Source organism: Budorcas taxicolor, chromosome 25 (genome assembly GCF_023091745.1).
Source record: "Budorcas taxicolor isolate Tak-1 chromosome 25, Takin1.1, whole genome shotgun sequence".
NCBI lineage: Eukaryota > Metazoa > Chordata > Mammalia > Artiodactyla > Bovidae > Budorcas > Budorcas taxicolor.
Genome location: NC_068934.1, coordinates 41,901,116 through 41,928,826, shown reverse-complemented (window position 1 = coordinate 41,928,826; position 27,711 = coordinate 41,901,116). Strand labels below are relative to the sequence as shown.

At 44.1% G+C, this 27,711-nt stretch overlaps 1 protein-coding gene across 1 annotated transcript; it reads left to right on the top strand.

Moving 5' to 3' along the window:
- Window positions 1-264: 264 nt before the first annotated feature.
- Window positions 265-27,325, top strand: LOC128068918 (solute carrier family 22 member 6-like). The gene is made up of 10 exons (XM_052662191.1): window positions 265-633; window positions 9,143-9,246; window positions 11,413-11,567; window positions 12,995-13,163; window positions 13,519-13,642; window positions 13,800-13,903; window positions 15,577-15,791; window positions 15,941-16,049; window positions 26,657-26,860; window positions 27,198-27,325. Exons 1-10 carry the CDS (start codon window positions 265-267, stop codon window positions 27,259-27,261), a joined length of 1,617 nt encoding a protein of 538 aa, XP_052518151.1. The 3' UTR covers window positions 27,262-27,325.
- The last annotated feature ends 386 nt before the right edge of the window (window positions 27,326-27,711 follow it).

Here is a 27,711-nt window from a genome sequence, read left to right as displayed (position 1 = left end):
CTTAAGGTCCCCTGGAACAAATCATTGACCCAGTGAGTCTTAATAATTCATCGCCTTACTTTCAAGTCACAGTTTAACTTGGTGCCTCTAAAAAAGTTATAAACACTAGTTTTTAGTTCGGGTGACTTAAGGCCACAGCAGAACCAGGAACTGATGAACTGAGAAGACAAACAACAGCCTGTCTCCTTCCCCCCGCACCAAAAGCCTGGAAAGTTTGTGGGAGCAAGAGGCCTCTGCTCCTGGCCCCCTGTGAGGTCCTACCCCATGGCCTTCAATGACCTCCTGCTGGAGGTGGGGGGCGTTGGCCGCTTCCAGAAGATCCAGCTGATTCTGTTGACTCTGCCCCTACTCCTGACGTTTTTGCACAACACCCTGCAGAACTTCACAGCTGCCGTCCCCACCCACCACTGCCGCCCGCCTGCCAACACCAACCTCAGCGAGGACAGGGACCTGGATGCCTGGCTGCCCCGGGATGGGCAGGGGCGGCCCGAGTCCTGCCTCCTCTTCACCTCTCCCCAGCGGGAACCACTGTTTCCCAATGGCACAGAGACCAACGGCACAGGGGCCACAGAGCCCTGCCCCCACGGCTGGATCTACGACAACAGCACCTTTCCTTCCACCATCGTCACTGAGGTGAGGAGCCCTGGGCCCCCAGCTCCTCCTCCCAACCCCTGCGTCCCCATCTTACCATCCCCACACACACGCAGAGACACACACGCACAGACTGTGCGAACCTGACCTGAATTTGTCCAAAGACCCTGGAGCTATGAAGCGTTATGCCCAAAATGCAGGACAGAGAACAGGGGTTGGAACTGAGGTCTTCTTGGTAGAAAAGGTTATGGAGCGCCTTGCAGAAAGCTGTTCCCTGCCCCTCCAACCTCCCCCAGAGAGAGAGATACTGCTGCTGGAGTTCAACAGTCCACTTTGGTTTCCCTGAGAGTCGGAAGGTGTGGAAGTGGTACGGAGAGGTGGAGAAGGGAGGCAAGCAGAGAGTGGAGGGCAAAGAGAATATTCCTGAGCAGGGGATTCTGGGCTCAGAGTCCTAGAGACAAAAACAATTTCCTGACTTCATCTAGAAATAGCTCTCGGCAGCTGGGGCCAGGAGATGGAGAGCAGCCAAGGAGCTAAGATGGGAAAGAGAACAGGGTTATGGGGAGGGGGAGGGTCCTTTCATCTCTAGTGATTTAACACCCCTCCCCCAAAACACACACGCAGCCGATTGTAGAGGCTCCCTGGCCTGCTAAATGGTTCATCCGGCTGAGTTCTGCACTCTGTAGCTGTCGCATGGATCGTGCTCTTAACATCTGTTCTAGTCAATGGTCTTTTGGTTGCAAGAAGGAGAAGCTCTCTCCAGTCAGCTCATGAGCAAAGGGATCTCAGGAAATCCAAGGGCAGGGAACAAAGCGTGTCCAGGCTTCATGGCAACTGGAACCAGGGACTGGAGCACCAGAGGCATCACTATACACTCACTCTATGACTCTCCTCCTCAACCCATTTCATCTGTGTGCTCATCTCACAAGGCGACTGCAGATCCCAGCTCTGACCCATTACCTCTCAGATTTAGGGCCCACCACCAACCAAAGGGGCTTCCCAGATAACTTTAGTGGTAAAGAATCTGCTGCCAATGCAGGAGACATAAGAGGCACAGGTTCGATCCGTGGATTGGGAAGATCCCCTGGAGAAGGGCATGGCAACATGGCAACTCCAGTATTCTTGCCTGAAGAATGCACATGGACAAAGGAGCCTAGGGGCCCACAGTCCATGGGGTCGCAAAGAGTCACACGAACGCTCCAGCCAGAACATTTCCGTAAATCTTAATTCAAATTCTTAGAAAAGGCTCTGATGGGCTCAACCCAACACATTGATGAGTAGCCCCTGTCACAATCCTGCAATTGGCTCAGGTGTCTACATTTAATCTAATCATCACACCAAGGGGCAAAATAGTGGGATTATGTGGCCCATTGCCTGGTAATCAGGGCTGTGCAGAAAAGATGACTTGAGACGGGGCTGTGGGTGAAGACAATCTCCAGACCTGCCTGATGTGGCATCAGTCTGAAAGTGGTAAGAGTTAAGCCATATTTCCCACTAGCCAGACCCAAGACACAGAAGCAGAAGGTGAGTAAAGATGGCTAGTCCTCCTCCCTCTGAGCGTCATAAGACATCTCCTCCTGGCATGGTTGAGGGGGAACGCCTTCCTTATTCTCCAGCCTCCACTCAAATTCTAAGACATCCTCCTCCGCCCACCTTAACTTGTATGCTATCAATCCCTCCAATTCTGCTTTTCCATTTCCCTTCTTAAAACTCTGCACCCTGCTTTCCAAGTTCGACAATACTCCAGGAACTATTAATATCAACCTTGCTGTTGTTCTTCTGTTCAAAACAGCAGGCAGTGTGATCAGAAGCTCAAATTTCTTTGGATTCCTTGCCATCTGGAGCAAAGAATCTGGGTGAGTGAGCACCTTAGCTTTCCTTCTAAATGGAGAGTTAGTAGTCATCATCAGTTTCGGTGACCAACAAAGCCAGATGCCCACAATTTTCCTGAGTTGTGGGGAGAGGCCAAGAATAATCCAGTCCTCTTCCAACAGGTCCTGTGTGTGTGACCAATGTCCACAAAATTTTAATGAACACAACCAGGATAACTCTTCCTTGGGCCAATAATGCCAAAGGCTGCACCAGAAAACACTTCATTAGGATAATAACCAGATTATATGTATAGCCCAGTGTGAAGCTGGACCTTTTCAGTCGTGAAGAAAATGAAATAGCTCACAAGTTATCAAGGGTTGCTTAAGCAAGAAGATTAGTCTCAATGAAGATGCTCCACCCAGGCCATGTGGCTGTATCTAGTAGGCACAGCAGCACAGGTCACCTGAGAAAGACAAGTCCCAGCTTGCCCCTTGGAAAGAACTCCCAAAGGGCCCTGTATCCCAAAGGGACACTTCATCCCTCTGAATGCAAAGCAAAAAAAAATTAGTATAAGAAATAAGATGCTAGCTTTGGGTTATAATCATTAAAAAAAAAAAAAACTACCTTAGCTCTTCTCCTTATTTTCTTTTTTAGTATTTATTTATTTATTTAGCCAAGTCAGGTCCTAGTTGCATCATACGAGATCTTTCTTTGCAGCACACGGACTTTCTAGTTGTGGCAAGCAGGCTTCAATATTTGTGGCACACTGGCTGAGTTGCTCCGAGGCAAGTGGGATCTTAGCTTCCCGACCAGAAATCCAATGTGCGTCCCCTGCATTGCAAGGTGGATTCTTAACCACTAGACCACCAGGGAAGTCCCCTCCTATTTCCTTCTGAATTAAAATATCCTGAGTATGCTCCTTGGAAGAAAAGTTATGACCAACCTAGACAGCATATTAAAAAGCAGAGACATTACTTTCCCAACAAAGGACCGTCTAGCCAAAGCTATGGTTTTTCCAGTAGTCGTGTATGGACGTGAGAGTTGGACTATATAGAAAGCTGAGCGCTGAAGAATTGATGCTTTTGAACTACAGTGTTGGAGAAGAGTCTTGAGAGTCCCTTGGATAGCAAGGAGATCCAATCAGTCCATCCTAAAGGAAATCAGTCCTTAATATTCATTGGAAGGACTGATGCTGAAGCTGAAACTCCAATACTTTGGCTACTTGATGCGAAGAACTGACTCATTTGAAAAGTCCCTGATGCTGGGAAAGATTGAAGGCAGGAGGAGGGGACAACAGAGGATGAGATGCTTGGATGGCATCACCAACTCAATGGACATGAGTCTGAGTAAACTCTGGGAGTTGGTGATGGCCTGGCATGCCGCAGTCCACGGGGTTGCAAAGAGTCGGACACGACCGAGTGACTGAACTGAACTAAATAACTGGCAGCTTCTATCTGAACTGTATGAGTCAAGACCCCTGTTTGCTAGTGGCTGCAATTCAACTCAAACTAATCTGAGCGTGAGAAGAGGGTATAAAGGTTCCCATAACCCAACCACAAGACAAACGAAGGCGGAGCTGGCTCTAGGGGAACCAGGGCCATGTGTGCAAGACCTTTGTTGGCTCTCATCTATTCTCTGCATGATGGGCGTGTAACTATGACACAGATGCTTCGTTTAACATGGCCACTGCCCATTCTGGGCTCACTTCTAATAACTGTCTCTCTGCTTCTCCTTTTTTTAAGTTTTTTGAATAATTTTATTTATTTACCTTTGACTGTGTTGGCTCTTCATTGCTCTTCATTGCTGTGCGGACTTTTCTCTGGTTGCAGCAAGCAAGGGCTCCTCTCCAGTTGTGGCGCAAAGGCTTCTCACTGCAGCGGCTTCTCTTGTTGCTGAGCCCAGGTCCTACGGCGCCAGGGCTTCAGTAGCTGCAGCATGCAAGCTCAGTAGTAGTTGCGGCTCCCAGGCTCTAGACCACAGGCTCAATAGTACCGGCGCATAGGCATAGTTGTTCCAAGGCACGCGGGGTCTTCCAGGACCCGGGATCAGTCATGTCTCCCGCATTGGCAGGCAGATTCTTTATCACTGAACCAGCAGGGAAGGCCTCTCTGCTTCAACTTTGAAAAATTCTAGGAAAGACATTTTCTGACCTAGGTCAGGTACCCACCCCAGATCCAATGCCTATAAGGCAGAGAGGGCCTGAGTTACTATGAATGGCTGGCCGGAGTCCCCCTTTCACTTCTGTTCTGCAGTTGAACAGTAGTTACCATGGCTCTGCTTCCTGGTCCCACTGCCACTTGTTTTCTCTTTTTCTTTCCCCTGAGGCCAGTCTCACAGCATCTTTCATTTATCACAGGCTTTATCAAGTTAGCAGTGCAGAGCTGTCCTAGGCAGCAATTCTCTGAGTCTCCCTCAAATCCACCACTATCCATTCCTACACTTTGGTTCCTTAGGGATGAATAAACAACAAGGTCCTGTTGTATAACACAGGGAATTATATTCTATATACTGTGATAAACCATCATAGAAAAGAAAATGAAAAAGAATATATGTGTGTGTGTAACTGGATCACTTTGCTATACAGCAGAAATGAACACAAGTATACTGTGAGGTGCAATGTATAATATATATATATATGTAAATATATATATATATAAGCACTGTATCAGTTCAGTTCAGTTCAGTCGCTCAGTTGTGTCCGACTCTTTGCGACCCCATGAATCGCAGCACGCCAGGCCTCCCTGTCCAGCACCAACTCCCAGAGTTTACTCAAACATATCTATGTGTGTGTGTGTGTGTGTGTGTGTGTGTGTGTGTGTGTATGAGGCCCAGGAGCACACAGAGGTATATGATCCTCAAGAGTCTCAGGAGTACATGAAGAGAACGTATATAGTAGAAGTCTATGCTCACCCTAAGGTGATATAACCCCTTGCACTGTTGCTTTAACAGAAGACAAGTACCTTAGGGCAAAGCAGAGGCAGAGAAATTCTTTCTGACTACATATTCCATATTCATTTATCAGTTTCTATTCTGAACTACACCCAGATTTCATCACTAGGCTGCATACAAATTTTGTTCTCTTCTCACTCCTCTGGCTTCTTTTGTTATTTGACAAATCCTGATTTTTCCATTTTCTCTAAAATTGATACATCTATTTTTTTTAATTTTATTGAAGTACAGTTGATTTCCCTGGAGAAGGAGATGGCAACACACTCCAGTATTCTTGCCTGGAGGGTTCCATGGACAGAGGAGCCTGGCAGGGTACAGTCCATGGGATCGCCAAGAGCTGGACACAACTGAGCAACTATCACTCACAGTTGATTTACAATGTACTTCATAGTGCACTTGTGTTCATTTCTGCTGTATAACAAAGTGATCCAGTTACACACATATATATATATTCTTTTTCATATTCTTTTCTGTTACAGTTTATCACAGGATATTGAATATAGTTCCCCTTGCTATCCAGCAGGACCTTGTTGTTTATCCATCCTGTATACAATAGTCTGCGTCTGTTAATCCCACACTCCTAATCCTCCCCTCCTCCAGCACTTCTCTGACTTCTCTTCTCTTTTCTACACCCTCTTGCTTCTCATCCTCCCATTCCTCAGTTCCAGTCTATCTTATTCCTAACTCCTCCCTACAATGTGTCTCCACCTCCACGGTCATATTCTATTCACAAGTTTCCAATAAGGACTATTAAAATGAAGTCCCAGTTTGACAAAGCCCTAAAATCTTTTTAAAATAAAAGTTATATCAGATAACACATAGAATTACAGAAGAGTAGTTATTTTAATAAAACAGCAAAAAAGTTCATTGCTTTTTTTCACTTTTCATTTTATATTCCAGTTCAGTCACCCAGTCGTGTCCGACTCTTTGCAACCCCATGAATCACAGTACACGAGGCCTCCTTGTCCATCACCAACTCCTGGAGTTCACCCAAACCCATGTCCATTGAGTCAGTGATGCCATCCAACCATCTCATCCTCTGTCGTCCCCTTCTCCTGTCCTCAATCTTTCCCAGCATCACGGTTTTTTCAAATGAGTCAGCTCTTCACATCAAGTGGCCAAAGTATTGGAGCTTCAGCTTCAACATCAGTCCTTCCAATGAACCCCCAGGACTGATCCCCTTTAGGATGGACTGCTTGGATCTCCTTGCAGTCCAAGGGACTCTCGAGAGTCTTCTCCAACACCACAGTTCATAAGCATCAAATTTTCGGTGCTCAGCTTTCTTCACAGTCCAACTCTCATATCCATACATGACTACTGGAAAAACCATAGCCTTGACTAGATGGACCTTTGTTGGCAAAGTAATGTCTCCGCTTTTGAATATGCTGTCCAGGTTGGTCATAACTTTCCTTCCAAGGAATAAGCGTCTTTAAATTTAGTGGCTGCAATCACCATCTACAGTGATTTTGGAGCCCAAAAAAATAAAGTCAGCCACTGTTTCCACTGTTTCCCCATCTATTTGTCATGAAGTGATTGGGCTGGATGCCATGATCTTTGTTTTCTGAATGTTGAGCTTTAAACCAACTTTTTCACTCTCCTCTTTCACTTTCATCAAGAGGCTCTTTAGTTCTTCACTTTCTGCCATAAGGGTGGTGTCATCTGCATATCTGAGGTTATTGATATTTCTCCCAGCAATCTTGATTTCAGTTGTGCTTCCTCCAGCTCAGCATTTCTCATGATGTACTCTGCATATAAGTTAAATAAGCAGGATGACACTATACAGCCTTGACATACTCCTTTTCCTATTTGGAACCAGTTTCTTGCTCCATGTCCAGTTCTTTTTTTTTTTTTTTTCCATGTCCACTTCTAACTGTTGCTTCCTGACCTGCATACAGGTTTCTCAAGAGGCAGGTCAGGCGGTCTGGTATTCCCATCTCTTTCAGAATTTTCCACAGTTTATTTAGGGCTTCTCAGATGGCTCAGTGGGTAAAGAATCCTCCTGCAATGCAGGAGATGCAGGTTTGTTCCCTGGGTCAGGAAAGTCCCCTGGAGGAGGACATAATAACCCATTCCAGTATTCTTGCCTGGGGGAATCCCATGGACAGAGGAGCCTGGCAGTCTACAGTCCACAGGGCCGCAAAGAGTCAGACATGCCTGCAGCGACTGAGCGTGCATGCATAGCTATTTAACAACGCTGTGTTCGTCTCAGCTGTACAGCAAAGTTATTCCGTTATACACATACCTGTATCTACTCTTTTTTAAATTCTTTCCCCCTTTAGGTTGTTGCATAATATTGAGCAGAGTTTCTGTGCTATACAGTAGGTCCTTGTTGATTACCCATTTTAAACATAGCAGTGTGTACATGTCTATCCCAAACTTCCTAATTATCCCTGCCCTCCCCCCTTTCCCCCTGGTAACCATAAGCTCCTTCTCTCAGTCTGTAAGTCTCTTTCCGTTTTGTAAAGAAGTTCATTTGTACCATTTTCTGGTTCATTTGTTCTTTTTTTTTTTTAGATTCTGCATGTAAGTGACAGGGAGCAATATTTCTCTTACGCTGTCTGAAAGTTCATTGCTCTTTGGAGAAAGTGTTCAAATGCCAGCCTCCCAAATTGTATATCATGTGGTGTGTGCACAGGGTATTAATAGTCCCACGGTAACAATTAAATTCACAAATAAGGACTTCTTTCCAATCAAATCAAGATTATCAAGCAATTATACCTGAAGGATGAATTCATTTGGATATATATTAATACAACCTAGGGAGCATTCCCTAAACATCCTGGTCATCCCGGTCCCTTTTCCTTTTTATTTTTTCTGTTAACAAAAGAAATCACTTTTAAAATTCACCCAAAAGTATACAAAAATTAGCTCTTACTTGTAAACGAGACATCACACTCATTTGTCGTCTTCACTTAATTTTAAAGGCATCTTGTGAGCAGTATGATTTTTCTGCAGGCTCTAAACATGTTTTTCTCCACCTTGAAATGAAGTACTTTTAAAATGGGAATCTTTTTTCTAATATTCATTTAAAAGAGCAACAAAAGTTGAACTATTAGTTAAGGTATTCAAGTGCTGCTTACACAAGATTGCAAATGACTACACCCTCTCAGCCTTGTTTATGGAAAATTAAGGGAAGGATGCAAGGGTATTTCACAGAACCCTAGGTCAAGAACTTGAGCCCAGTCTCATGAGAGACCGCAGTCAGGTGGTTGAGGAGGACCAGGGCACCCGGACTCTCCATCCCTACCTCTCTGGCACTGTGCTCTCACCCTGATCTCTCTGACTAGCCTCCCCCTCCCCCTCCCCCCCCTCCCCCTCCCCCTTCTCCTCTCCCACTCGCTCTCTGTCGCAGGATTTCTCAGCTCCACTTCCACATTGTTCCACATTCGGCCCTCTCATCCCAGCTTTGAGTGTCCTGACAAACCTTGCTTCTCTGAGTCCCTTTTCCAAATCTGTAAGAAAAAGAACCAGATTTTTAATTCTATCAGTTTTCTTCAGCTGCACCCAAAGAGAGACAGGTTAAAGAGCCCTGAAAGAGGGTAAGCGATTAGTGCTCTGAAAAAGGGGAGCAGGCTACTCAGTCATTCCCAAAAATATCTCTTATGTGTTTTGAAATCACTTGAATCATTGTCACCAGGAGAAGATGGCAAGAAAGATTGTGTGACTCAGGGAGCAGGCTCTCCTTATGTGCCGGTCCCAATCCAACATACTCAGCCCACCAGGAAGGATGGAGTGGACTGTGGTGGGGCCAGCCTGGCTCTCCTTGACTCTGGTTCTTCCTTCCTCACAGTGGGACCTTGTGTGTACACGCAAGACTTTGCTGCAGTTGAGTCAGTCCATCTTCATGGCAGGAATACTGGTCGGAAGCTTGATGTCTGGGATCATGGCAGACAGGTCAGTAATAAACAAGCCTGAATCAAGGAGCAAAAACATAGCCCCTCTAGGCTGGACACAGAGGGGAGACTGGCAGCCCTGAGAATCCAGAGAGGGACACAGAACTGACCCACCCAAGCCTGACCTTGTCTGAAAGGTCTGCAGGAATCACACAACTGTCCATCAGCACTTTCCAGGTTCACCTCCTTTCAGTTCCTCCTCACAATACCCTTGGGGAGCCAGCATGAATGTTACCGTTAACTGCATTTTACTAATGAGGACACTCAGGTTCAGGGACGCTAGATAATTTGCCCAAGGTGCCTAGAAGGAACCCAGAAAATGATGTTGTTAATTCTGAGGAGTGGGATTGGAAAGAAGAGAACTTTTCATTCTTTGTTATTATACTGTTTGAACTTTTATGGTAGTTTATTACTTTTGTGATTATATACATTTTTTTTTCCCGGCGGCGCTGGGTCTTTTCTCTAGCTGCAGAGAGCAGGGACTACTCTGTGCTGTGAAGCACAGGCGCTAGGCACTCGGGTCTGTCATTGCAGCACATAGCCTCAGTAGCCGTGGCGCATGCGCTTAGCTGGTGCGTGCTACGTGGCATCTTCTTGTACCAGAGATCGAATCCAAGTCCCTGCGGACTTAACAGGCAGATTCCCATCCACTGTGCCAGCAGGGAAGTCCTAAAGTAAATATGTAATGTTAAGTTTTTTTAAAAAATACAGTCACACAGCTAACAAGTGGAAAAAGCAGGACAAGAATCCAGATTTTCTGACACCCAGAAGAAATTGCTTCCCCCCACTTCTGCCTTGTATGTGACATGTGAGTGTCACAAAAACACACACAGACCTGGCAATCAATAACAGTGAGGGACCAGCCTCAGGTCTGCCATAACTGTGTGCCACAAGAAGGTTATACCACCTCTTTCAAACTTGGCTTTTCCATCTATAAAATGGAGTCTGTGATAAGGGTTAAAATAGTACCTGCAAGTCAGTGTTTGTTACCCTAACCCTGACTGTCTTCCAGGCCAGAGACCAGAAAAATAACCATGGGATGAATAATAAGAGGCAGTTTTCTAAAGAATAAAATTTAAGGGTGTACCCATGGCTGATTCTTATTGATGTATGGCAGAACCCCCCAAAAGTCTACAAAGCAATTATCCTTTAATTAAAAAATAAATAAATTTTAAAAAATTTTAACAAAGTTTGAAAATACTATGTCACAGAAGATCAAAGACACAAAATCAGCTTTATCATTCATAAAATATAAGCTACAGTCAAATCCATTTTGCAAAAGCATAAACCTTGCATTGGTTTCCCAAGAATAAAAATCCCATAAACCAAGCTCATGGATACAGAGAAGAAACTGGTAGTTGCTAGAGACAGGGAGGAAGGGATGGCCAAAATGAGTGAAGAAGGTCAAAAGTTACCAAGTTTAAGTTACAAAATAAGTAAGTCATGGGAATGTAGTGTACAGCATGATGACTGTACTTAATAATACTGTATTGCATATCTGAAAGTCACAAAGTGAGATCTTAAGTGTTCTCATCACACACAAAAAAAATTATGGTAACTATATATGGTGATAGATTTTAAGCAGATTTACTGTAGTGCTCATTTCACAATGTATAAATATAGAATCATTATGTTATACACCTGAAACTATTTCACTGCTGTATGTCAGTAATACATCAATTTAAAAATATATCACAAAAGGCTGTCTCCTAACAGGAATGTTGGTTGTTTCCATCAACCAACAGTCAAAGAATCAACCATACCCCAAAGTAGTAGTTCCCAAACCTTGGAAGCATGTAAAAAATTAGGTTTTTAGCATACCTTCCAGATATGCAATAGGCCGTAAGTGGGGCTCTAGTATCTGGATTGCTTTCAACACACCCCTGTGATTCTGATAAAGGCGTGTGACTCCCTCCACAGAGGTTTGCTGAGATGCATCAGGACCCTGGACAGCAGCAATCCAAGGAGCCTCCCAACAACAGGTCCCCTAGATGCCAACCTTCACCCAATTATTCTCCACCTCCCATCTCAGCATCTACCCCATGGTCACATGCAGGCAGCCTCACAAGCACCTGTTAGACTGCCCAGGGCACCAAGGATGAGACAGCCAGGGACACGGGACAGGGAAGCAAGCAATGCGCTTGCCAGGTTTCCCCTCCTTTCACAGGCTGGGCCGCCTGAAGGTGCTGACCTGGAGCTACCTGCTGTTAGTGGTCTCAGGGACCTGCGCTGCCTTCGCCCTCAACTTCTCAGCCTACTGCGTTTGCCGATTCCTCCTAGGCATGGCTGTGTCGGGTGCCAGCAGCTCGTCTATGATTCTGAGTGAGCAGGAACCCAGGAGGGTCAGCTCATGGGGACTCCTCAATCACAGGGGTGCAGTGAACCAGGGAACCTGATAGATGCAAACCTCAGCTCCTTCCCTGAGTACCTGTCCCCGCCCATTCTGACCTATCTGGGTCTTTCCTGGAGTAGGTAGTGCCCCAAGAAAAGAAATTAAGATCATGGCCTCTTTGGTGGCTCTGATCACTTGGGACTGGAATTCATAGGTATTTAGGGATCATTGTCGGAGAAGGCAATGGCACCCCACTCCAGTACTCTTGCCTGGAAAATCCCATGGACGGAGGAGCTTGGTAGGCTGCAGTCCAAGGGATTGCTAAGAGTCGGACACGACTGAGCGACTCCACTTTCACTTTTTACTTTCATGCATTGGAGAAGGAAATGGCACCCCACTCCAGTGTTCTTGCCTGGAGAATCCCAGGGATGGGGGAGTCTGGTGGGCTGCCATCTCTGGGGTCGCACAGAGTCAGACACAACTGAAGCAACTTAGCAGCAGCAGTAGCAGCAGGGATCATTGTAAGGATGAACTAAGTAAAGACTCAGAGATTGGAGTGGGGTTGCTTAGAGAAGCCAGGGAATCCTTTATTCAACACTTGTTTATTAAATACAATTTCAAAAGGCATTTAATTTGTGTCACATCCAGCATTGTGGATAAACAAGTGAACAAGAGGACACTACCCATGACCTTAAAGAGTTAATAGTAGACTGGGTGAGCTGCCAAGCAGTTACAAATTGGTTTACTAAAGGCGAGCATGGGGCCTATCCTGGATGATGTGGGAGTTCAGAAGTGGGGTGCTCAATCAGGACTTGGGGAACCAGGAAATCACCCCAGAAGTGGTAACATCTAAGCTCAGAACTGCACAAAATGTGAGGCAGAAAGAGAGGAAGTAAAGTTCTTGGGCAGAGTTCTAGATAAAAAGAAAAGAATATACAAGTCCCTGAGGCCAGAGTATGACCCCTTGGAGGAAATGAAAGTGCTGCGGAATGGCCTGAGCATAAGGCTCATTCATCTCTATTTCCCAGGTCAAGCAAAGGGCATGGCACAGGATCTTCAACTCTAAATGCTTGTTCAATTAAAACGAGTTGAAGGAAGTGCAGAGGGAGCGGCTGTAGGCAGGTCAAAAGAGGTTCGGGGGAAGCAAGGAAATATGAATGTTGAGGTTGCTGACACTGATTAGGAATGCATAGGAATTCAGAACCTTCGAGATCATCCCTACACACACACACACACACTGAACCTAACTAAATATCATACCATCCTTGCCTTATCCAATGAGGGGCCTAGGGGTGGAGAGTAGGACTGAGCTCACGAGATGAGCCCTTCCACTCCAGTGTGAGGCTCCTCCTCCACCCCCCAAATACACACATACTCACACAACTGACTTCAACCTAAGCTCTGCTCTTCTCCCCAGATCTGGAGTGGTTGCCCATCCATGCCCGTCCAAGTCTGGGCCTCCTATTAGGATTTGTTCCCACCCTAGGCCAGCTCTCCCTGGCTGGTATGGCTTATGCTCTGCCCCACTGGCGCCACCTGCAGCTGTTGGTGTCTCTGCCCCTCTTCGTCACCTTCGTCTACTCCAGGTGAGTGGGACCTCAGTGTAGGGTAGGGTGCTCAAAATAAGTCACAGATGGGTATAGCATCTCCTAGAACAGCCCTTCCCTACCTCCTTAAGTATAAAAGCAGAGCAAAGCAAAAAGAATCAATGTCCACACTGATAGGTGGGGAAGACCGTGGCCAGAAAGGGGTAAGACTTATCCCAGGTCTCCCAAGTAGGCAGGAATAATCCTTGAAGTAGAACCCAGAGCTCCTAACCTCAGCCCAGGATTCTTTTCACCCCTCCCAGCTGTCTTCCCACTCTAGTCTGTGCCTTTCTCAGAAACCCACAACTCTGTCAACTCAGACTAAATTCATGCCACCCCCAAACCCCACCCACAGGTTCTTCGTAGAGTCTGCCCTCTGGCACTTCTCCTTGGGGAACCTGGACCTCACCCTGAAGGCCCTGCAGAGAGTGGCCCAGATCAATGGGAAGCAAAAAGAGGGCGCCAAGCTGAGTGTGGAGGTGAGACCCCTCCCAAGACCCTCTGTGATACCCCACGAGGGCTCCGCCTGCCCCCACCCCCATTCTAGAACCCAGGTCATCTGGGGCTTCCCAGGCAGGGGGTGAAGGGAGGGGTCCCCAGGGGAAGCTAAGCATTGAGCCCCATCTATCCAAACAGCTGCTCCAGATGAGTCTGCAGAAGAGCCAAGCCCAGCCATCGATGTTGCAGATGCTGCACTCCCCTGCTCTCCGTCAGCTCTTCTTCTGTATCACCCCACTGTGGTAGGTCCATCCCCACTCAGGCAAGAGACAGACAAACTGATGGGCAGATAAGCAGACTGAGGAAACAGGACAGCCTGGGCAGGTGGGAGCTGAGGGAAGCCCCACCGCCAGTGGGAAAGGACATGGGTACCCTGGAGACTCAGAGGGCTCCCCACCTGCTGAGGGAGAGAGAGAAAGCCCAGCTCTCCCTCATCTCCTGAGCTTGCAGCTCAGCCAAGCGGCACCACTGACCTTGAGAAAAAACAGAGGCAGCCACCCCAAGAAGTCCTGAGCTTCTGGACCTAAGAGTTCTGTATCACAGGCTCTCACGTTCTCCTGAAGAAGTCTGCACTCTTCTATTGCCATGTAACAAATTACATACTTAACAGCTTGAAATAGCACACACTTATTATCTCACCATTCCCATGGGTCAGGAATCCAGGCAGAGCTTAGCTGAGTTTTCAGCTTAGGACTTCACATTCTCATCTGGATGCTCAACTCGAGAAGACTCCACTTCTAAGCTCACCCAGGTTGTTGTTCAGTAGCCCAGTCATGTCCAACTCTTTGCGACTCCATAGACCGCAGTACATGAGGCTCCTCTGTCTTTCACTATCTCCTGGAGTTTGCTCAAATTCATGTCCACTGAGTCAAAGATGCCATCCAACCATCTCATCCTCTTTCGCCCCCTTCTCCTGCCCTCAATCTTTCCCAGCATCAGGGTCTTTTCCAATGAGTCAGCTGTTTGCATCAAGTGGCCAGAGTATCGGAGTTTCAGCTTCAGCATCAGTCCTTCCAATGAATATTCAGAGTTGATCTCTTTAGGATTGACTGGTTTGATCTCCTTGCTGTCCAAAAGACTCTCAAGAGTCTTCTCCAGCACCACAATTTGAAAGCATCGATTTTTCGGCTGTTACCTGAACTAATTTCCTTACAGTTGTAGGGCTGAGGTTTCTTGCTGGCTATCAGCTGGGAGTAAACCTCAGCTTCTAGAGATTGCTCTCAGTTTTTCACAAGGACTTTCCCACCATGGCTGCCCACTTCATCACACCAGCAAGGAGCATCTCTAGAGTGGGTCTGCTAGCAGGGGCCCATCCTGGAGGCTGTCTGCCACTATGTCTTCCTAAATACTATGCAACGTCTCCCTGGCAAGGGGGTCATTTGCAGTTGACAAGAGTATAACCATGACCTCACTTGATTTGCACACTTCCATAACTGTTCTGGAGGAAAACTTAGAGGGCGGCAGAGGATGAGATGGTTAGATAGCATCACTGATTCAACAGACATGAATTTGAACCACCTCTGGAAGATAGTGAAGGTACAGGGGAGCCTGGTGTGCTGCAGTCCATGGGGGTCACAAAGAGTTGGATGAGTGAGGACACGTGAGCACACACGCACACTCGCACACACACACACACACACACACAGAGAGCAGGGAACTGGAAGGAGGAGAAGAGGACCTGTTGTGAGGTAAAAACTATTTTCTCCTAGGTAATTTTTAAACATATGATAGATAACATTTTTTTTTTAGAATTGAAGGAAGACTTTCTTATCTGCATTCATAATATAAAAACCCCACTGAAAGACTGATATAAGGCCTAAAGGAAAGAACAGATAGAGCAGTTTGCCAACTGTAATTACCATGTAGATGTGGCATGCCTATTACTCAAAGCATATCCCCTCTGTTCCTGCCCCAGGTTCGTACTCCTTTTCAGCCTTTATGGCGTGGTCATGAGTCTGCAGAGTTTTGAGATCAACATCTACCTGGCCCAGGTGTTCTTCACGATTGTGGACCCACCATTTTATTTCCTGGGCTTTTTGGCCACCAAATCACTTGGCCGCAAACGTACCCAAACAGCCTCCTTGCTGTTGTCGGGTGTCTTCATTGTGACCTGTGCAATGATACCCCTGGGTGAGTACCACCCCATTCCAGCTCCCGTCCTGGTCCTTCCCCAAGCGCGGCTCTCAATCTGGCCCAAGTCAGCTACCCAGAGGGTGTGAAAAACTCAAGGCTCCTCCAAATCTTTCCCAGCACGTTATCACCGCCTCTTTTCCTTCCAGATCGCAGATTCCTCCGCATCACGATGGCCGTGATAGGAAAAGGCTGTTTGATTGGCTCCATGAACTGCCTCTTCATGTACATGGGGGAGCTGTACCCCACAGTAATGCGGTGAGTGGGGGTGTTGTGAAGGAGTCTTGGGGTGGAAAATCAGGCCCTGGGGTCAGATGGTTTCCAGTCAGAAAGAGCACAAAGGTCAAGCAATTATTTTTTAAGGCAAGAAAGAAGAACAAAAACACACAGAAACTAGAACAAATTAAAGACAAAAAGGAAGATGGTACTAGTGACTCAAAATACATCAGTCGATACAATAAATGTAAGCAGATTAAACCTACCAGTTAAGAGACAGATTTTTTTTTACCTACTTTTTTTTTAATCTGGTTCATGATTTTATCTAGTTCAAGTGTAAACTACATGAACTAGATAAAATCAATCTGGATTATCTGGCAGGTTTAATCTGTTTACATTTATTGTATTGACTGATATGTTTTGAGTTACTAGTACCATCTTCCTTTTTGTCTTTAATTTGTTCTCATTTCTGTGTATTTTTAAACAGATTGAACCTACCAGTTAAAAAACAGATAATCCAAGTGGATTTTATCTAATTCATGTAGTTTACAAGATACCCATCTAAAACATGAGACCATGAAAATCTTAAATGTGGAGAAATAGAAAAGGATATACTAGGCAAGTATTAGCCAGAAGACAGGTAGATAGAGAGGTCAAAATAGACTTTAAGAGCAAAAAGGTACAATAGTTAAGAATATGGCCTGGAATTCCCTAATGGTCCAGTGGTTAAGATTCGACACTTTCACTGCCAGGGCCTCAGGTTCAATCCCTGGTTGGGGAATTAAGATCCTGCAGGTCACATGGTGCAGCCAAAAAAAAAAAAAAAAAAGAATATGGCTCTGGTATAAAAGGTAACTAGTCCAAATGCTCAGTCATCTTAACTATAAAACACAAATAATAATAGTACCAGAAATAGATTAAATAAAAAATAAATGTATGAAAGAGAGTCAAAATAAAAAGTCAATCTTTGAAAATACCAATGAAATGGGCAAATGCCTGGTAATAATAATAAATTTTTTAAAAGACTAGACATGAGTAAATATTGGGAATTAAAAACTGAACAATAGATCTAGGGTAGTTAAGATGCAAAAATTTAATTATGTAAGTAAAGATGCAAAAGAATCTATAAACAAGTCTATACGGATAAATTCTAAATTTAGATTAAATTGACAAATTCTTTTTAAAAATAATATAGGAAAACTAATTCTAGAATAAATTAAAAATTTGAATAATAAACTTTAAAATCTCATCTCAAAAAAAACACTCAGCCCAGATATAATACAGGTGAGTTCCACCACATTTTCAAGGAACAAACCTTCCAATGTTGTATAAATGATTCCCCAAAACAGAGAAAAAGGGAAACTATGTCAACTACATTCTGTGAAGCAAGGTGATACTGAAACCAAAGGAGATTAGTTATGAAATGAAGATAACAGGCCAATGTTACTCATAAACAGATACAAAAATCCTAAATAAAATATTAGAAAAATGAATTCAGTGATGTAAAGAAAGAGATTGTACATGATCAAGGAGAGGTGATCTCAAGAAAGCAAGGATAGTTTTACATTAGAAAATTCATTAAGGACTTCCCTGGCAGTCCAGTGGCTAAGACTTTGAGCTTCCACTGCAGGGGGCATAGGTTTAATCCCCTGTCAGGAACTATGATCCCACATGTCATGGGGCATGGAAAAAAAAAAAAAATATATATATATATATATATATATGACACCACATTAACAGATTATCATCCCAATAAAATTTAAAAAACAAACCTTTAATAAAAATTAACATCCAGGACTTCCCTGGTGGTGCAGTGGTTAAGACTTCACCTTTCAATGCAGGGGGTACGGGTTCCGTCCCTGGTCAGGGAACTAAGATCCCACATGCCTCACAGTCAAAACGTCAAAATATAAAACAGAAGCAAAATCCAATAAAGACTTTTAAAATGGTCCTCATCAAAAAAAATCTTTAATTAACATCCATTAAAAACAGTCTTAGTAAAACAATAATAGAAGAAAAATTAACTTGATAGAAACAGCTACCAAAAATCCACAACAAATACTATTATTAATGGTGAAACTTCGAAGCATTCTCTACATTTGGGAATAAAACCAATGTGCCTGCTATCTCCCTTTCTATTCAACATCATCCTAGAGAGTGTGATCAGTGCCTGGGATAAGAATAACAAAAGAAATAGGACTGGAAAGGGAAAATCAAAGCTATCACTACTTAAGGAGGATGTAGCTGTCTGTATATAAAACAGATAACTAATAAGAACCTACTGTACAACACAGGGAACTCTACTCAATACTCTGTAATGACCTATATGAGAACAGAATCTAAAACAGAGTGGATATATGTATATGTATAACTTCGCTGATTCCCTTTGCATACAGCAGAAACATAATATTGGAAGTCGGCTATACTCCAATGAAAGTTAATTTTAAAATATACATATAAAAATCTAAAATTATTAGACATAGTAAAGTTTGGCAAGGTGACTGGATACAAGGTGGATAAAGGAAAGATCAAGGGACTTCCCTGAGGGTCCAGTGGCTACGACTCCACCCTCTCAATGCAGGGTGCACAGGTTCAACCCTGGGTCAGGGGACCAGATCCCACTGCTGCTGCTGCTAAGTCGCTTCAGTCGTGTCCGACTCTGTGCGACCCCATAGACGGCAGCCCACCAGGCTGCCCCGTCCCTGGGATTCTCCAGGCAAGAACACTGGGGGGGGTGGGGGGGGGTTTGCCATTTCCTTCTCCAATGCATGAAAGCCTCAACTAAGAGTTCATGTGCCGCAACTAAGTCCTGGTGCAGCCAAATAAATAAATAAATGTTATAACTAAATTATCAGTTGCAGTCTCTACTCTTCCAAAAGAGATTTTTTTAATTCCTATATCAATAAAAATGTTTAACTATATTAAAATATATATTAAAGAAAATGTAAATAAATGTATTATGTGCAGGGATAGGAAATCTCATAATGTCAACTCATAACTGACATAAGTTGATATTAAAATGTCAATGGTTCCAATATTGATTTATAAATTCAATGCAATTCTGATGAAAATCCCAATGGATATTTTCAAGAAACCAGCAGGTAAATTCTAAAATGTATATAAAGGTACTGTGGGCCAAGTATAACTAAGGTACTTTTTAAAAAAGGACAGAGGGAAAGGACTTGCCCTACCAGAAATTAAGACATATTATAAATTCTTGCTAAAAAATTGTAGTAATTGAGATAGCGGATGTCAGAGCAGGAAAGGACAAATTGTCCAATGGAAAAGAATAGCAAGCCCCAAAACAGACCCATTGGGAAAAACACTGCAGGTGACTGGATAAAGCCTGGACTATTGAACAACTTATACCAGGACATCTGGGCTTTCCTGGTGGCTCGGTAATAAAGAATCTGCCCGCAATACAGGAGACACAGTTTCGATCCCTTGGTTGGGAAGATCCCCTGGAGAGGGAAATGACAGCCCACTCCACTGTTCTTGCCTGCAGAATCCCATGGACAGAGGAGCCTGGTGGGCTATAGTCCATGGGGTTGCAAGAGTCAGACATGACAACAACTAAACCACCCACCACTGACAGGACACCTATTTACCTGTATGAGAAATAAATAAAATGCAATCCATATTTCAACCTTAAAGAAAAATCAATTTCTGCTGAAGAGGGGAGGATTTCTGAAGACATTCTTTAAAAAGGCTAACCAAAAAAGAAACACTAATAAATTTTTCTATGTTAGATTTTTTTTTTCCTCCTGGCCATTTGTTTCACCATAAACAAGGTGAAAGGAGAAAAAGAAGGTATTTACAAGGATTTGTACACAGCATTTATAAAGAACTTCTGGAAATCAATGAGAGGAAAGACTATTTCCATTAAAGTAACAGAATAACATTGACAATAATCCCCCAAAATATAAAGTATTTTTAAATATCCTTGAAGTATTTTTAAATCTCCACCAAGGAGCTGGAATAAGAGTCCCGGAAAACTAGGCCAGCCATCTAAGAGCACCTGGGAATTGGGAGCCCGGAGAGGTAAGCAGAGCACCTGAGCAAGCACTACAGATGAGGAAGAAAGTCATACGCATTCTCTCTGATCTCAGCATCAACTGTTTAACACAGTACTGGGGATCCTGGACAACACTGCTGTATTCAGAAATAAAAAGAAATAAGAAATTGGGTGTCTTCCCTGGTGGTACGATGGACAGGAATCTACCTGCCAGTGCAGGGGAGACAGGTTCGATCCCTAGTCAGGGAAGATTTCACATGCTATGAAGCAACTAAAGCCCATGAGCCACAACTACGGAATCCCATACACCTAGAACCTATTCTCTGAAACAAGAGACGCCACTGCAATGAAAAGCCCCCCACTGCAACAAGGAGTAGCCCCCACTTGCCGCAACTAGAGAAAGCCTGAGTGCACCAACGAAGACACAGCACAGCCAAAAATAAATAAATTTAAAAAAAATTAAAAGAGGAGTGTTTACAACATCATTATTTAGAGAGATTATGACCGTCAACCTAAATAAACCAATAAAATCAACGAGTGTGTGCTTAGTTGCTGTCGTGTCTGACTCTTTTCAACCCCATGGACTTCAGCCCATCCAGCTCCTCTGTCCATGGGGATTCTCCAGGCAAGAATACTGGAGTGGGTTGCCATGCCCTCCTCCAGAGGATCTTCCTGACCCAGGAATCAAACCCAGGTCTCCCAATTTGTAGGTGGTCTGAGCCACCAGAATCAATAAACAAAACTAATAAAAGAGTTTAGCAGGATGGTGGTTACAAAATCAAATTACCAAGTGTCAAGAGCAATAACATAGAAGCTATACCCTAGTAGCAGTAATCTAGAGAAAAAATCCAGAAGATAACCTTAAAAATCTTTGAAAATGAAGACACTGTTCAGAAAAGCACCTAAAGCAAGATATTATCAAGAAATTAACAGAGGACACCCAAGACTTCCATTGAGAAGTTTTCTGAAACCTTCTTAAGATATAAAGATTATCTTAGTAAACGGGGAGTAAAGATATAAAGATTATCTTAGTAAATTATCTTAGTAAAGATTATCTTAGTAAATTCCAGACTCTTGTTTAGAATAACATAATAAAGATGTCAAGTGAACTTTTAGAAATTTGTAGAAATTCAAGAGAATCTAATCAGAATTTCAATTAGATCATTTTTTAGGAACTCCAAAAACTTATTCTAAAATGTATATAGAAGAAAAAAGACCATAATTGCTAGTCAATTCTGAAACAAAGCAAAGAGGAGTTTCTCACTCTACCATCTATAAAGACATATAACAAAGCCATGATATGTCTGTGGCTTTCTTGGTGCAGAAAGAAACAAACAGAATTAATGAGAGGGCTTGGAAACTAACAGATACAGATGGAGACAAGGATGCAGATGAAGACAGAGGTAGAGGAGGGGAGGAGGAAGGAAAGGGAGGGAGAGGAAGAGGAAAGGAGAAATATGGCAACTGTATCGACTGGATTATATCAAAAAGGACTTCTGCTTATTGAAGGATGCAATGGAGAAATTTAAAAGACAGAGAGGAACTCCCTAGTGGTCCAATAGTTAGGACTCGGCGCTTTCACTGCTGGGGTCTGGGTTCAATCCCGGATCAGGGAGCTAAGATTCCACAAGCAAGCCACAAGCAAAAAATATATATATATTAGAAGACAGAGGGTATATTGGGAGGAGGTTTTTACAACATTTAACACTGACAAAGTTCAAATATTAAAAATATAAATGAAACGCCTACAAATCAACAAGAAAGAGAAGGAATTCCAGTAGAAACTTTACAAAAGAAACAGATACATGGGCATTTTATAGACAAGGAAACCCAAAAGATTAACTACATGAAGAATGAGGTCGTCACTTTGCACACATTAAAGTGGCAACATTAAAAAGCTGGATTACGCCAACTGTTGGTGGCCACAGGAGAATACGGGACCCCTAAATCCCCAAGTGACCTACATGCACCATTGGTGCGTATGAAAGTTGGTGCTGCCATTCTAGAGAACTACTGGCAGCACACACACACACACACACACACTCACACACACACACTGCCCTAACCATTCCCTTCTTGGGCTTCATCTTAGAGAACTTTTCACAAAGGAGTGCCTACATGATCCGTGTACAAGCACATTCACTGCAGTGTTGTTTGAGGTCATGGCTGATAGGCAGCAGTCTAGACATTTGGGTGAACCATGGAGAGACAGTATAGGCATGGAAATACCTTTGAAACAGAGTGTTGAACTAACACAACATTATAAAGCAATTATACTCCAATAATAATAATTTTTAAAAAGAGTGCTGAATGAAATGAGAAATAGAATGATCTATTACTTATACGATTTAGGTAAATTAGGATATTTGCACACGAAACAATACTTTACAAGAACATATGCAAATAAAAAATGCACATCAAACGTGATAGAATAAGTTGACTTTGGCAAGGAAGGGATTTGGAGAAGATAACGATATTATATTATATTATAGCTATGGTTTTTCTAGTAGTCATGTACAGATGTCACAGTCGGACCATAAAGAAGGCTGAATGTCAAAGAGTTGATGCTTTCGAGTTGTGTTCCTGGAGAAGACTCTTGAGACTCCCTTTGACTGCAACAAGATCAAACCACTCAATCCTAAAGGAACTCAACCATGAATATTCATTGGAAGGACTGACGCTGAAGCTGAAGCTCCAATGGGCCACCTGATGTGAAGAGCCAATTCACTAGAAAAGACCAGACCCTGATGCTGGGAACAATTGAGGGCAGGAGAAGAGGGCAACAGAGGATGAGATGGCTGGATGGCATCACTGACTTAGTGGATTCAGTGCGAGCAAACTCTGGGAGATGGTGAAGGACAGGGAAGCCTTGTGTGCTGCAGTCCATGGGGTTGCCAAGAATCAGACATGACTTAGCAACTGAACAACGATGATTATATTGATAAAAAGGACTCAACAATTAAGATGGGGAATAAAAAGGCCTTTCAAGTACAAATGATAATAGAGGGTGAGGGTCATGAACTGAGCTTTATAATTAACTCAACCCTCTGCTTCTGGGGTTCAAAAAAAATGTAGAAAAAGAGAGAGTGCCTAGGTCAGTACTTTAGATAATATGATCTGGGTAGGTCTCCTCTGTAAGGAAGGTAAACAGTAAAGAATAAATGAGGAAAGAAAGGGATAGGGTGAAAGATAAGAACTGGGTAGTCAGGACGCATCACATAAGAATTTAGAAAGAAGTCAGATTTTATTCTAGCCTGATGAGATATCACTGATGATTTTAAGCAGAGGGTGTAAGGATCTGAGTTAGTTTTTAAAGATTACTTTGTGGGAATTTGGGGTTGACATATACACACTACTGGTTTTATTTGTTGTTATCCAGTCACTAAGTTGTGTCCAACTCTTTGGGACCCCATGGACTGCAGCATGCTAGGCTCCCCTGTCCTTCACTATCTCCCAGAGTTTGCCCAAATTCATGTCCATTGAGTCAGTGATGCCATCTAACCATCTCATCCTCTGCCACTCACTTCTCCTGCCCTCAATCCTTCCCAGCCTCAGGGCCTTTTCCAATGAATTGGTTATTTGCATCAGGTGGCCAAAGTATTGGAGCTTCAGCATCAGTCCTTCCGATGAATATTCAAGGTTGATTTCCTTTAGGATTGACTGGTTTGATCTCCTTGCAGCCCAAGGGACTCTCAAAAGTCTTCTCCAGCACCACAGTTTGAAAGCATCATTTCTTTGGTGCTCAGCCTTCTTTATGATCCGACTCTCACATCCACACATGACTACTGGAAAAACCATAGCTTTAACCATATGGATCTTTGTTCACAGTGATGTCTCTGCTTTCTAATACATTGTCGAGGTTTGTCATAGCTTACCTTCCAAGGAGCAAGTGTCTGTTAATTTCATGGCTGTAGTCACTGTCCACAGTGATTTTGGAGCCCAAGAAAATAAAATCTGTCACTGCTTCTCCCCTTCTATTTGTCATGAAGTGATGGGACTGGCTGCCATGATCCTAAGTGTTTTGAATGTTGAGTTTTAAGCTAGCTTTTTCACTCTCCTCTTTCACCCTCATCAAAAGCCTCTTTAGTTCCTCTTCATTTTCTGCCACTAGAGTAGCATCATCTGCATAGCTGAGGTTGTTGATATTTCTCCTGGCAATCTTATTTCAGCTTGTGACTCATACAGCCAAGCATTTCACATGATGTACTCTGCACAGAAGTTAAATAAGCAGGGTGACAATATACAGACTTGACACACTCTTTTCCCAGTTTTGAACCAGTCCATTGTTCCATGTCTAGTTCTAACTGTTGCTTATTTACCCACATACAGATTTCTCAGGAGACAGGTAAGGTGGTCTCTTTAAGAATTTTCCAGTTTTTTGTAATCCATACAGTCAAAGGCTTTAATCAATGAAGCAGGAGCAGATGTTTTTCTGGAATTCCCTTGCTTTCCCTATAATGTAGCAAATGCTGGCAATTTGATCTCTGGTTTTTCTATGTTTCCTGAACCCAGCTTGTACATCTGGAGGTTCTCAGTTCACATACTGCTGAAGTCTGGCTTGAAGTATTTTGAGCATAACCTTCCTAGCATCTGAAATGAACACAATTATATGATAGTTTGGACATTCTTTGGCATTGCCCTTCTTTGGGATTGGAATGAAAACTGACCTTTTCCAGTCCTGTGGCCACTGAGGAGTTTAATCTCTTCGACTTCTGTTAGGTCCTTACCATTTCTGTGCTTTATCATGCCAATCCTTCCATGAAATGTTCCCTTGATATCTCCAGTTTTCTTGAAGAGATCTCTAGTATTTCCCATTCTGTTGTTTTGCTCTACTTCTTTGCACTGTTCGTTAAAGAAGGCCTTCTTATCTCTCCTTGATGTTCTCTGGAACTCAGCTTTCAGTTGGATGTATCTTTCCCTTTCTTCTTTACCTTTCACTTCTCTTCTTTCCTCAGCCATTTGTAAAGCCTCCTCCAAAAGAAGACAACCATTTTGCCTTCTTGGATTTTTCTTTGGTATGGTTTTGGCCACTGCTTCCTGTACAGTGTTACAAAATGTCCATCCATAGTTCTTCAGGCAGTCTATCAGATCTAATCCCTTGAATCTATTCATTACCTCCACTGTATAATCATAAGGGATTTGATTTAAGTCATACCTGAATGGCCTACACTTTTGACACTGTATATAAACAGATAACTAATGAGAACCTCCTATATAGCACAGAGAACTCAACTTGGTGCTCTGTGATGACCTAAATAGGAAAGAAATCCAAAAAGGACAAGGCATACATATATATATGGCTTGTTCACTTTGCTGTACAGACAAAAATGACATAGCAGTGCAAAGAAACTACAATCCAATTTTTAAAAATAAAATAAATAAAGATCACTTTGGCTTTCTCGTGGGGAATAGACTGGGAATAGAAGGGCCCAGAGTAGAAATAGGGCAACTCTCCTGGTGGTCCAGTAGCTAAGACTCCCAATGCACTGGGCCCTGGTTCGATCTCTGATCAGGGAACTAGATCCCACAAGCTGCAACAAAGATCGAAGATCCCGAGTGTTGCAACTAAAACCCATCCCAGTCAAATAAAATAATTTTTTTAAAAAAAAGAAGTAGAAATGGGACAACCAGCCAGGAGCTTACTGCAATGGCACTGGCAAGAGGTGAAAATGATTCATCGTAACCTGGGGCTTCCCTAGGGGCTCAGTTGGTAAAGAATCTCCCTGCAGTGCAGGAGACCCGGGTTCAATCCCTGGGTTGAGAAGATAACCTGGAGAAGAGAATGGCTACCCACTCCAGTATTCTTGCCTGGAGAATCCCATGGACAGAGGAGCTTGGCAGGCTACTGTCCTTGGGGTCACAAGGACATGACTGAGTGACTAGCCACTTTCACAACCTGGTAGACAGTGGTTGTGGAGATGGAGAGCAGGGAGCTGATTCTGAATGTGTTTTGGAGGAAGAGCCATCCAAGGACGTGGGGAAATAAGGGAACAGGAGTCATCAGGATGATTACTAGATACTTGAGCAACTGGGTCATTCGACATGCCCATCGATGTGGCAGGATGGGGAATCTGAGCGAAGAGCAGACGTGGAGATAGAAACGAAGAATTCTTGGCATGTAAAATTTGAGGGGCCTTTTAGACACCCAAAATGAAAGTGTTGGGTAGGAAGCTGGATATGGTGTCTGCAGCTTGGGGAAGAGGTTGGTTGGGGGGTTGTTCACGGTTATACAGTAAGTTCAAATTGGAACCAGAACCCTGGCCTCTTGGTTCTGAAAACAGTTACTATCAACTTTCCTTTTAGCCAGCCAGGGTAAGTGCATTCCTGTGAAAAACAAGTGAAAGTGTTAGTTGCTCAGTCATGTCCAGCTCTTTGTGACCCCATGGAGTGCAGCCCACCAGGCTCCTCTGTCCATGGAATTCTCCAGGCAAGAATACTGGAGTGGGTTGCCATTCCCTTCTCCAGGGGATCTTCCCAACCCAGGGGTCAAGCTCCCATCTTCTGCATTGCAGGCAGATTCTTTACCATCTGAACCACCAGGGAGGAATGTGAAAGAAGAAAACACGATTGACAGGCAGAGTTAGGGCACCCACAAACCTCACTGGCCTCACCGGGGTGCTCTCCCTCCCTGCAGGCAGAGAGGTGTGAATGTGACAAACTGCTTGGCCAACATAGGCAGCATTCTGAGCCCGCTGGTGGGCATGACCTCCGACCTCTACCCTTCCCTGCCTCTCTTCATCTATGGAGGGGTCCTCATGGCTGCCTGCCCCATCACTGCCCCCCTGCCAGAGACGCTGGGGCTGCCACTGCCCAACACACTCCAAGACCTGGAGAGAAGGTAGGCTTCCCCCCATACCCTCAGAGCTCTAGGACCGCACAAATCGTTGATCCAGTCCATTTAACCAAAAAAGAAAAAAAAAAAAAACAGATCCAGGGGAGACCAGGGACTTAGTTGGGGTCATTCAGCTAGACTCTGGCAGAGCCAAGGCCAGAATCCAGGCCTCCGGCTCCCTGGTCCTGTCTTCACAGATAGGCAGAGTCCCCTAGAATCCTTTCTGGGGCTCTCAACTCTTGGAAACAGTGGGAGATTCGGACATAAAGTGGGACAACTGAGCACAAACCTAAAAAGGATCCCCCATCTCTCCTCCCACACCCTGCTTCTCCTTCCCCCATAGGTGGAAAGAGAAATCGGGGCAGAAGCAGCAGGAGCAGCAGATGGTCCCACTCCAGTCCTCCTGAGAACCGAGCAGGGGCAGCGGGTGGACAGAGTCCCTGCATCTCCACACCAGGAGGAGGAATGGAGAAATGGCGGCCAGGGGAGGATGGGAGGGGCCTCTACGGGACCTCTGGTTCCAGAGAATGCTTCCCCGGGGCCCCCACTCCCAGCCAGACCCATCCTATCATTTCATTAAAAACAGCTATGCACAGAAAATGATTTCGTTATATATATATATTCTTTCTCAGATTCTCTTCCATTACAGGTTATTACGAGATAATGAATACAGGTCCCTCTGCTATACTGCAGGCCTTTGCTGCCGCTGCTGCTGTTCATTTAAGTCGTGTCCAACTCTTTGTGACCCCATGGACTGCAGCGGGTTTCTCTGCAATTGCCTGGCTTCTCTGTCCTTCACTATCTCCCGGAGTTTGCTCAAATTCACGTCTACTGAGTCATGATACTATCCAACCATC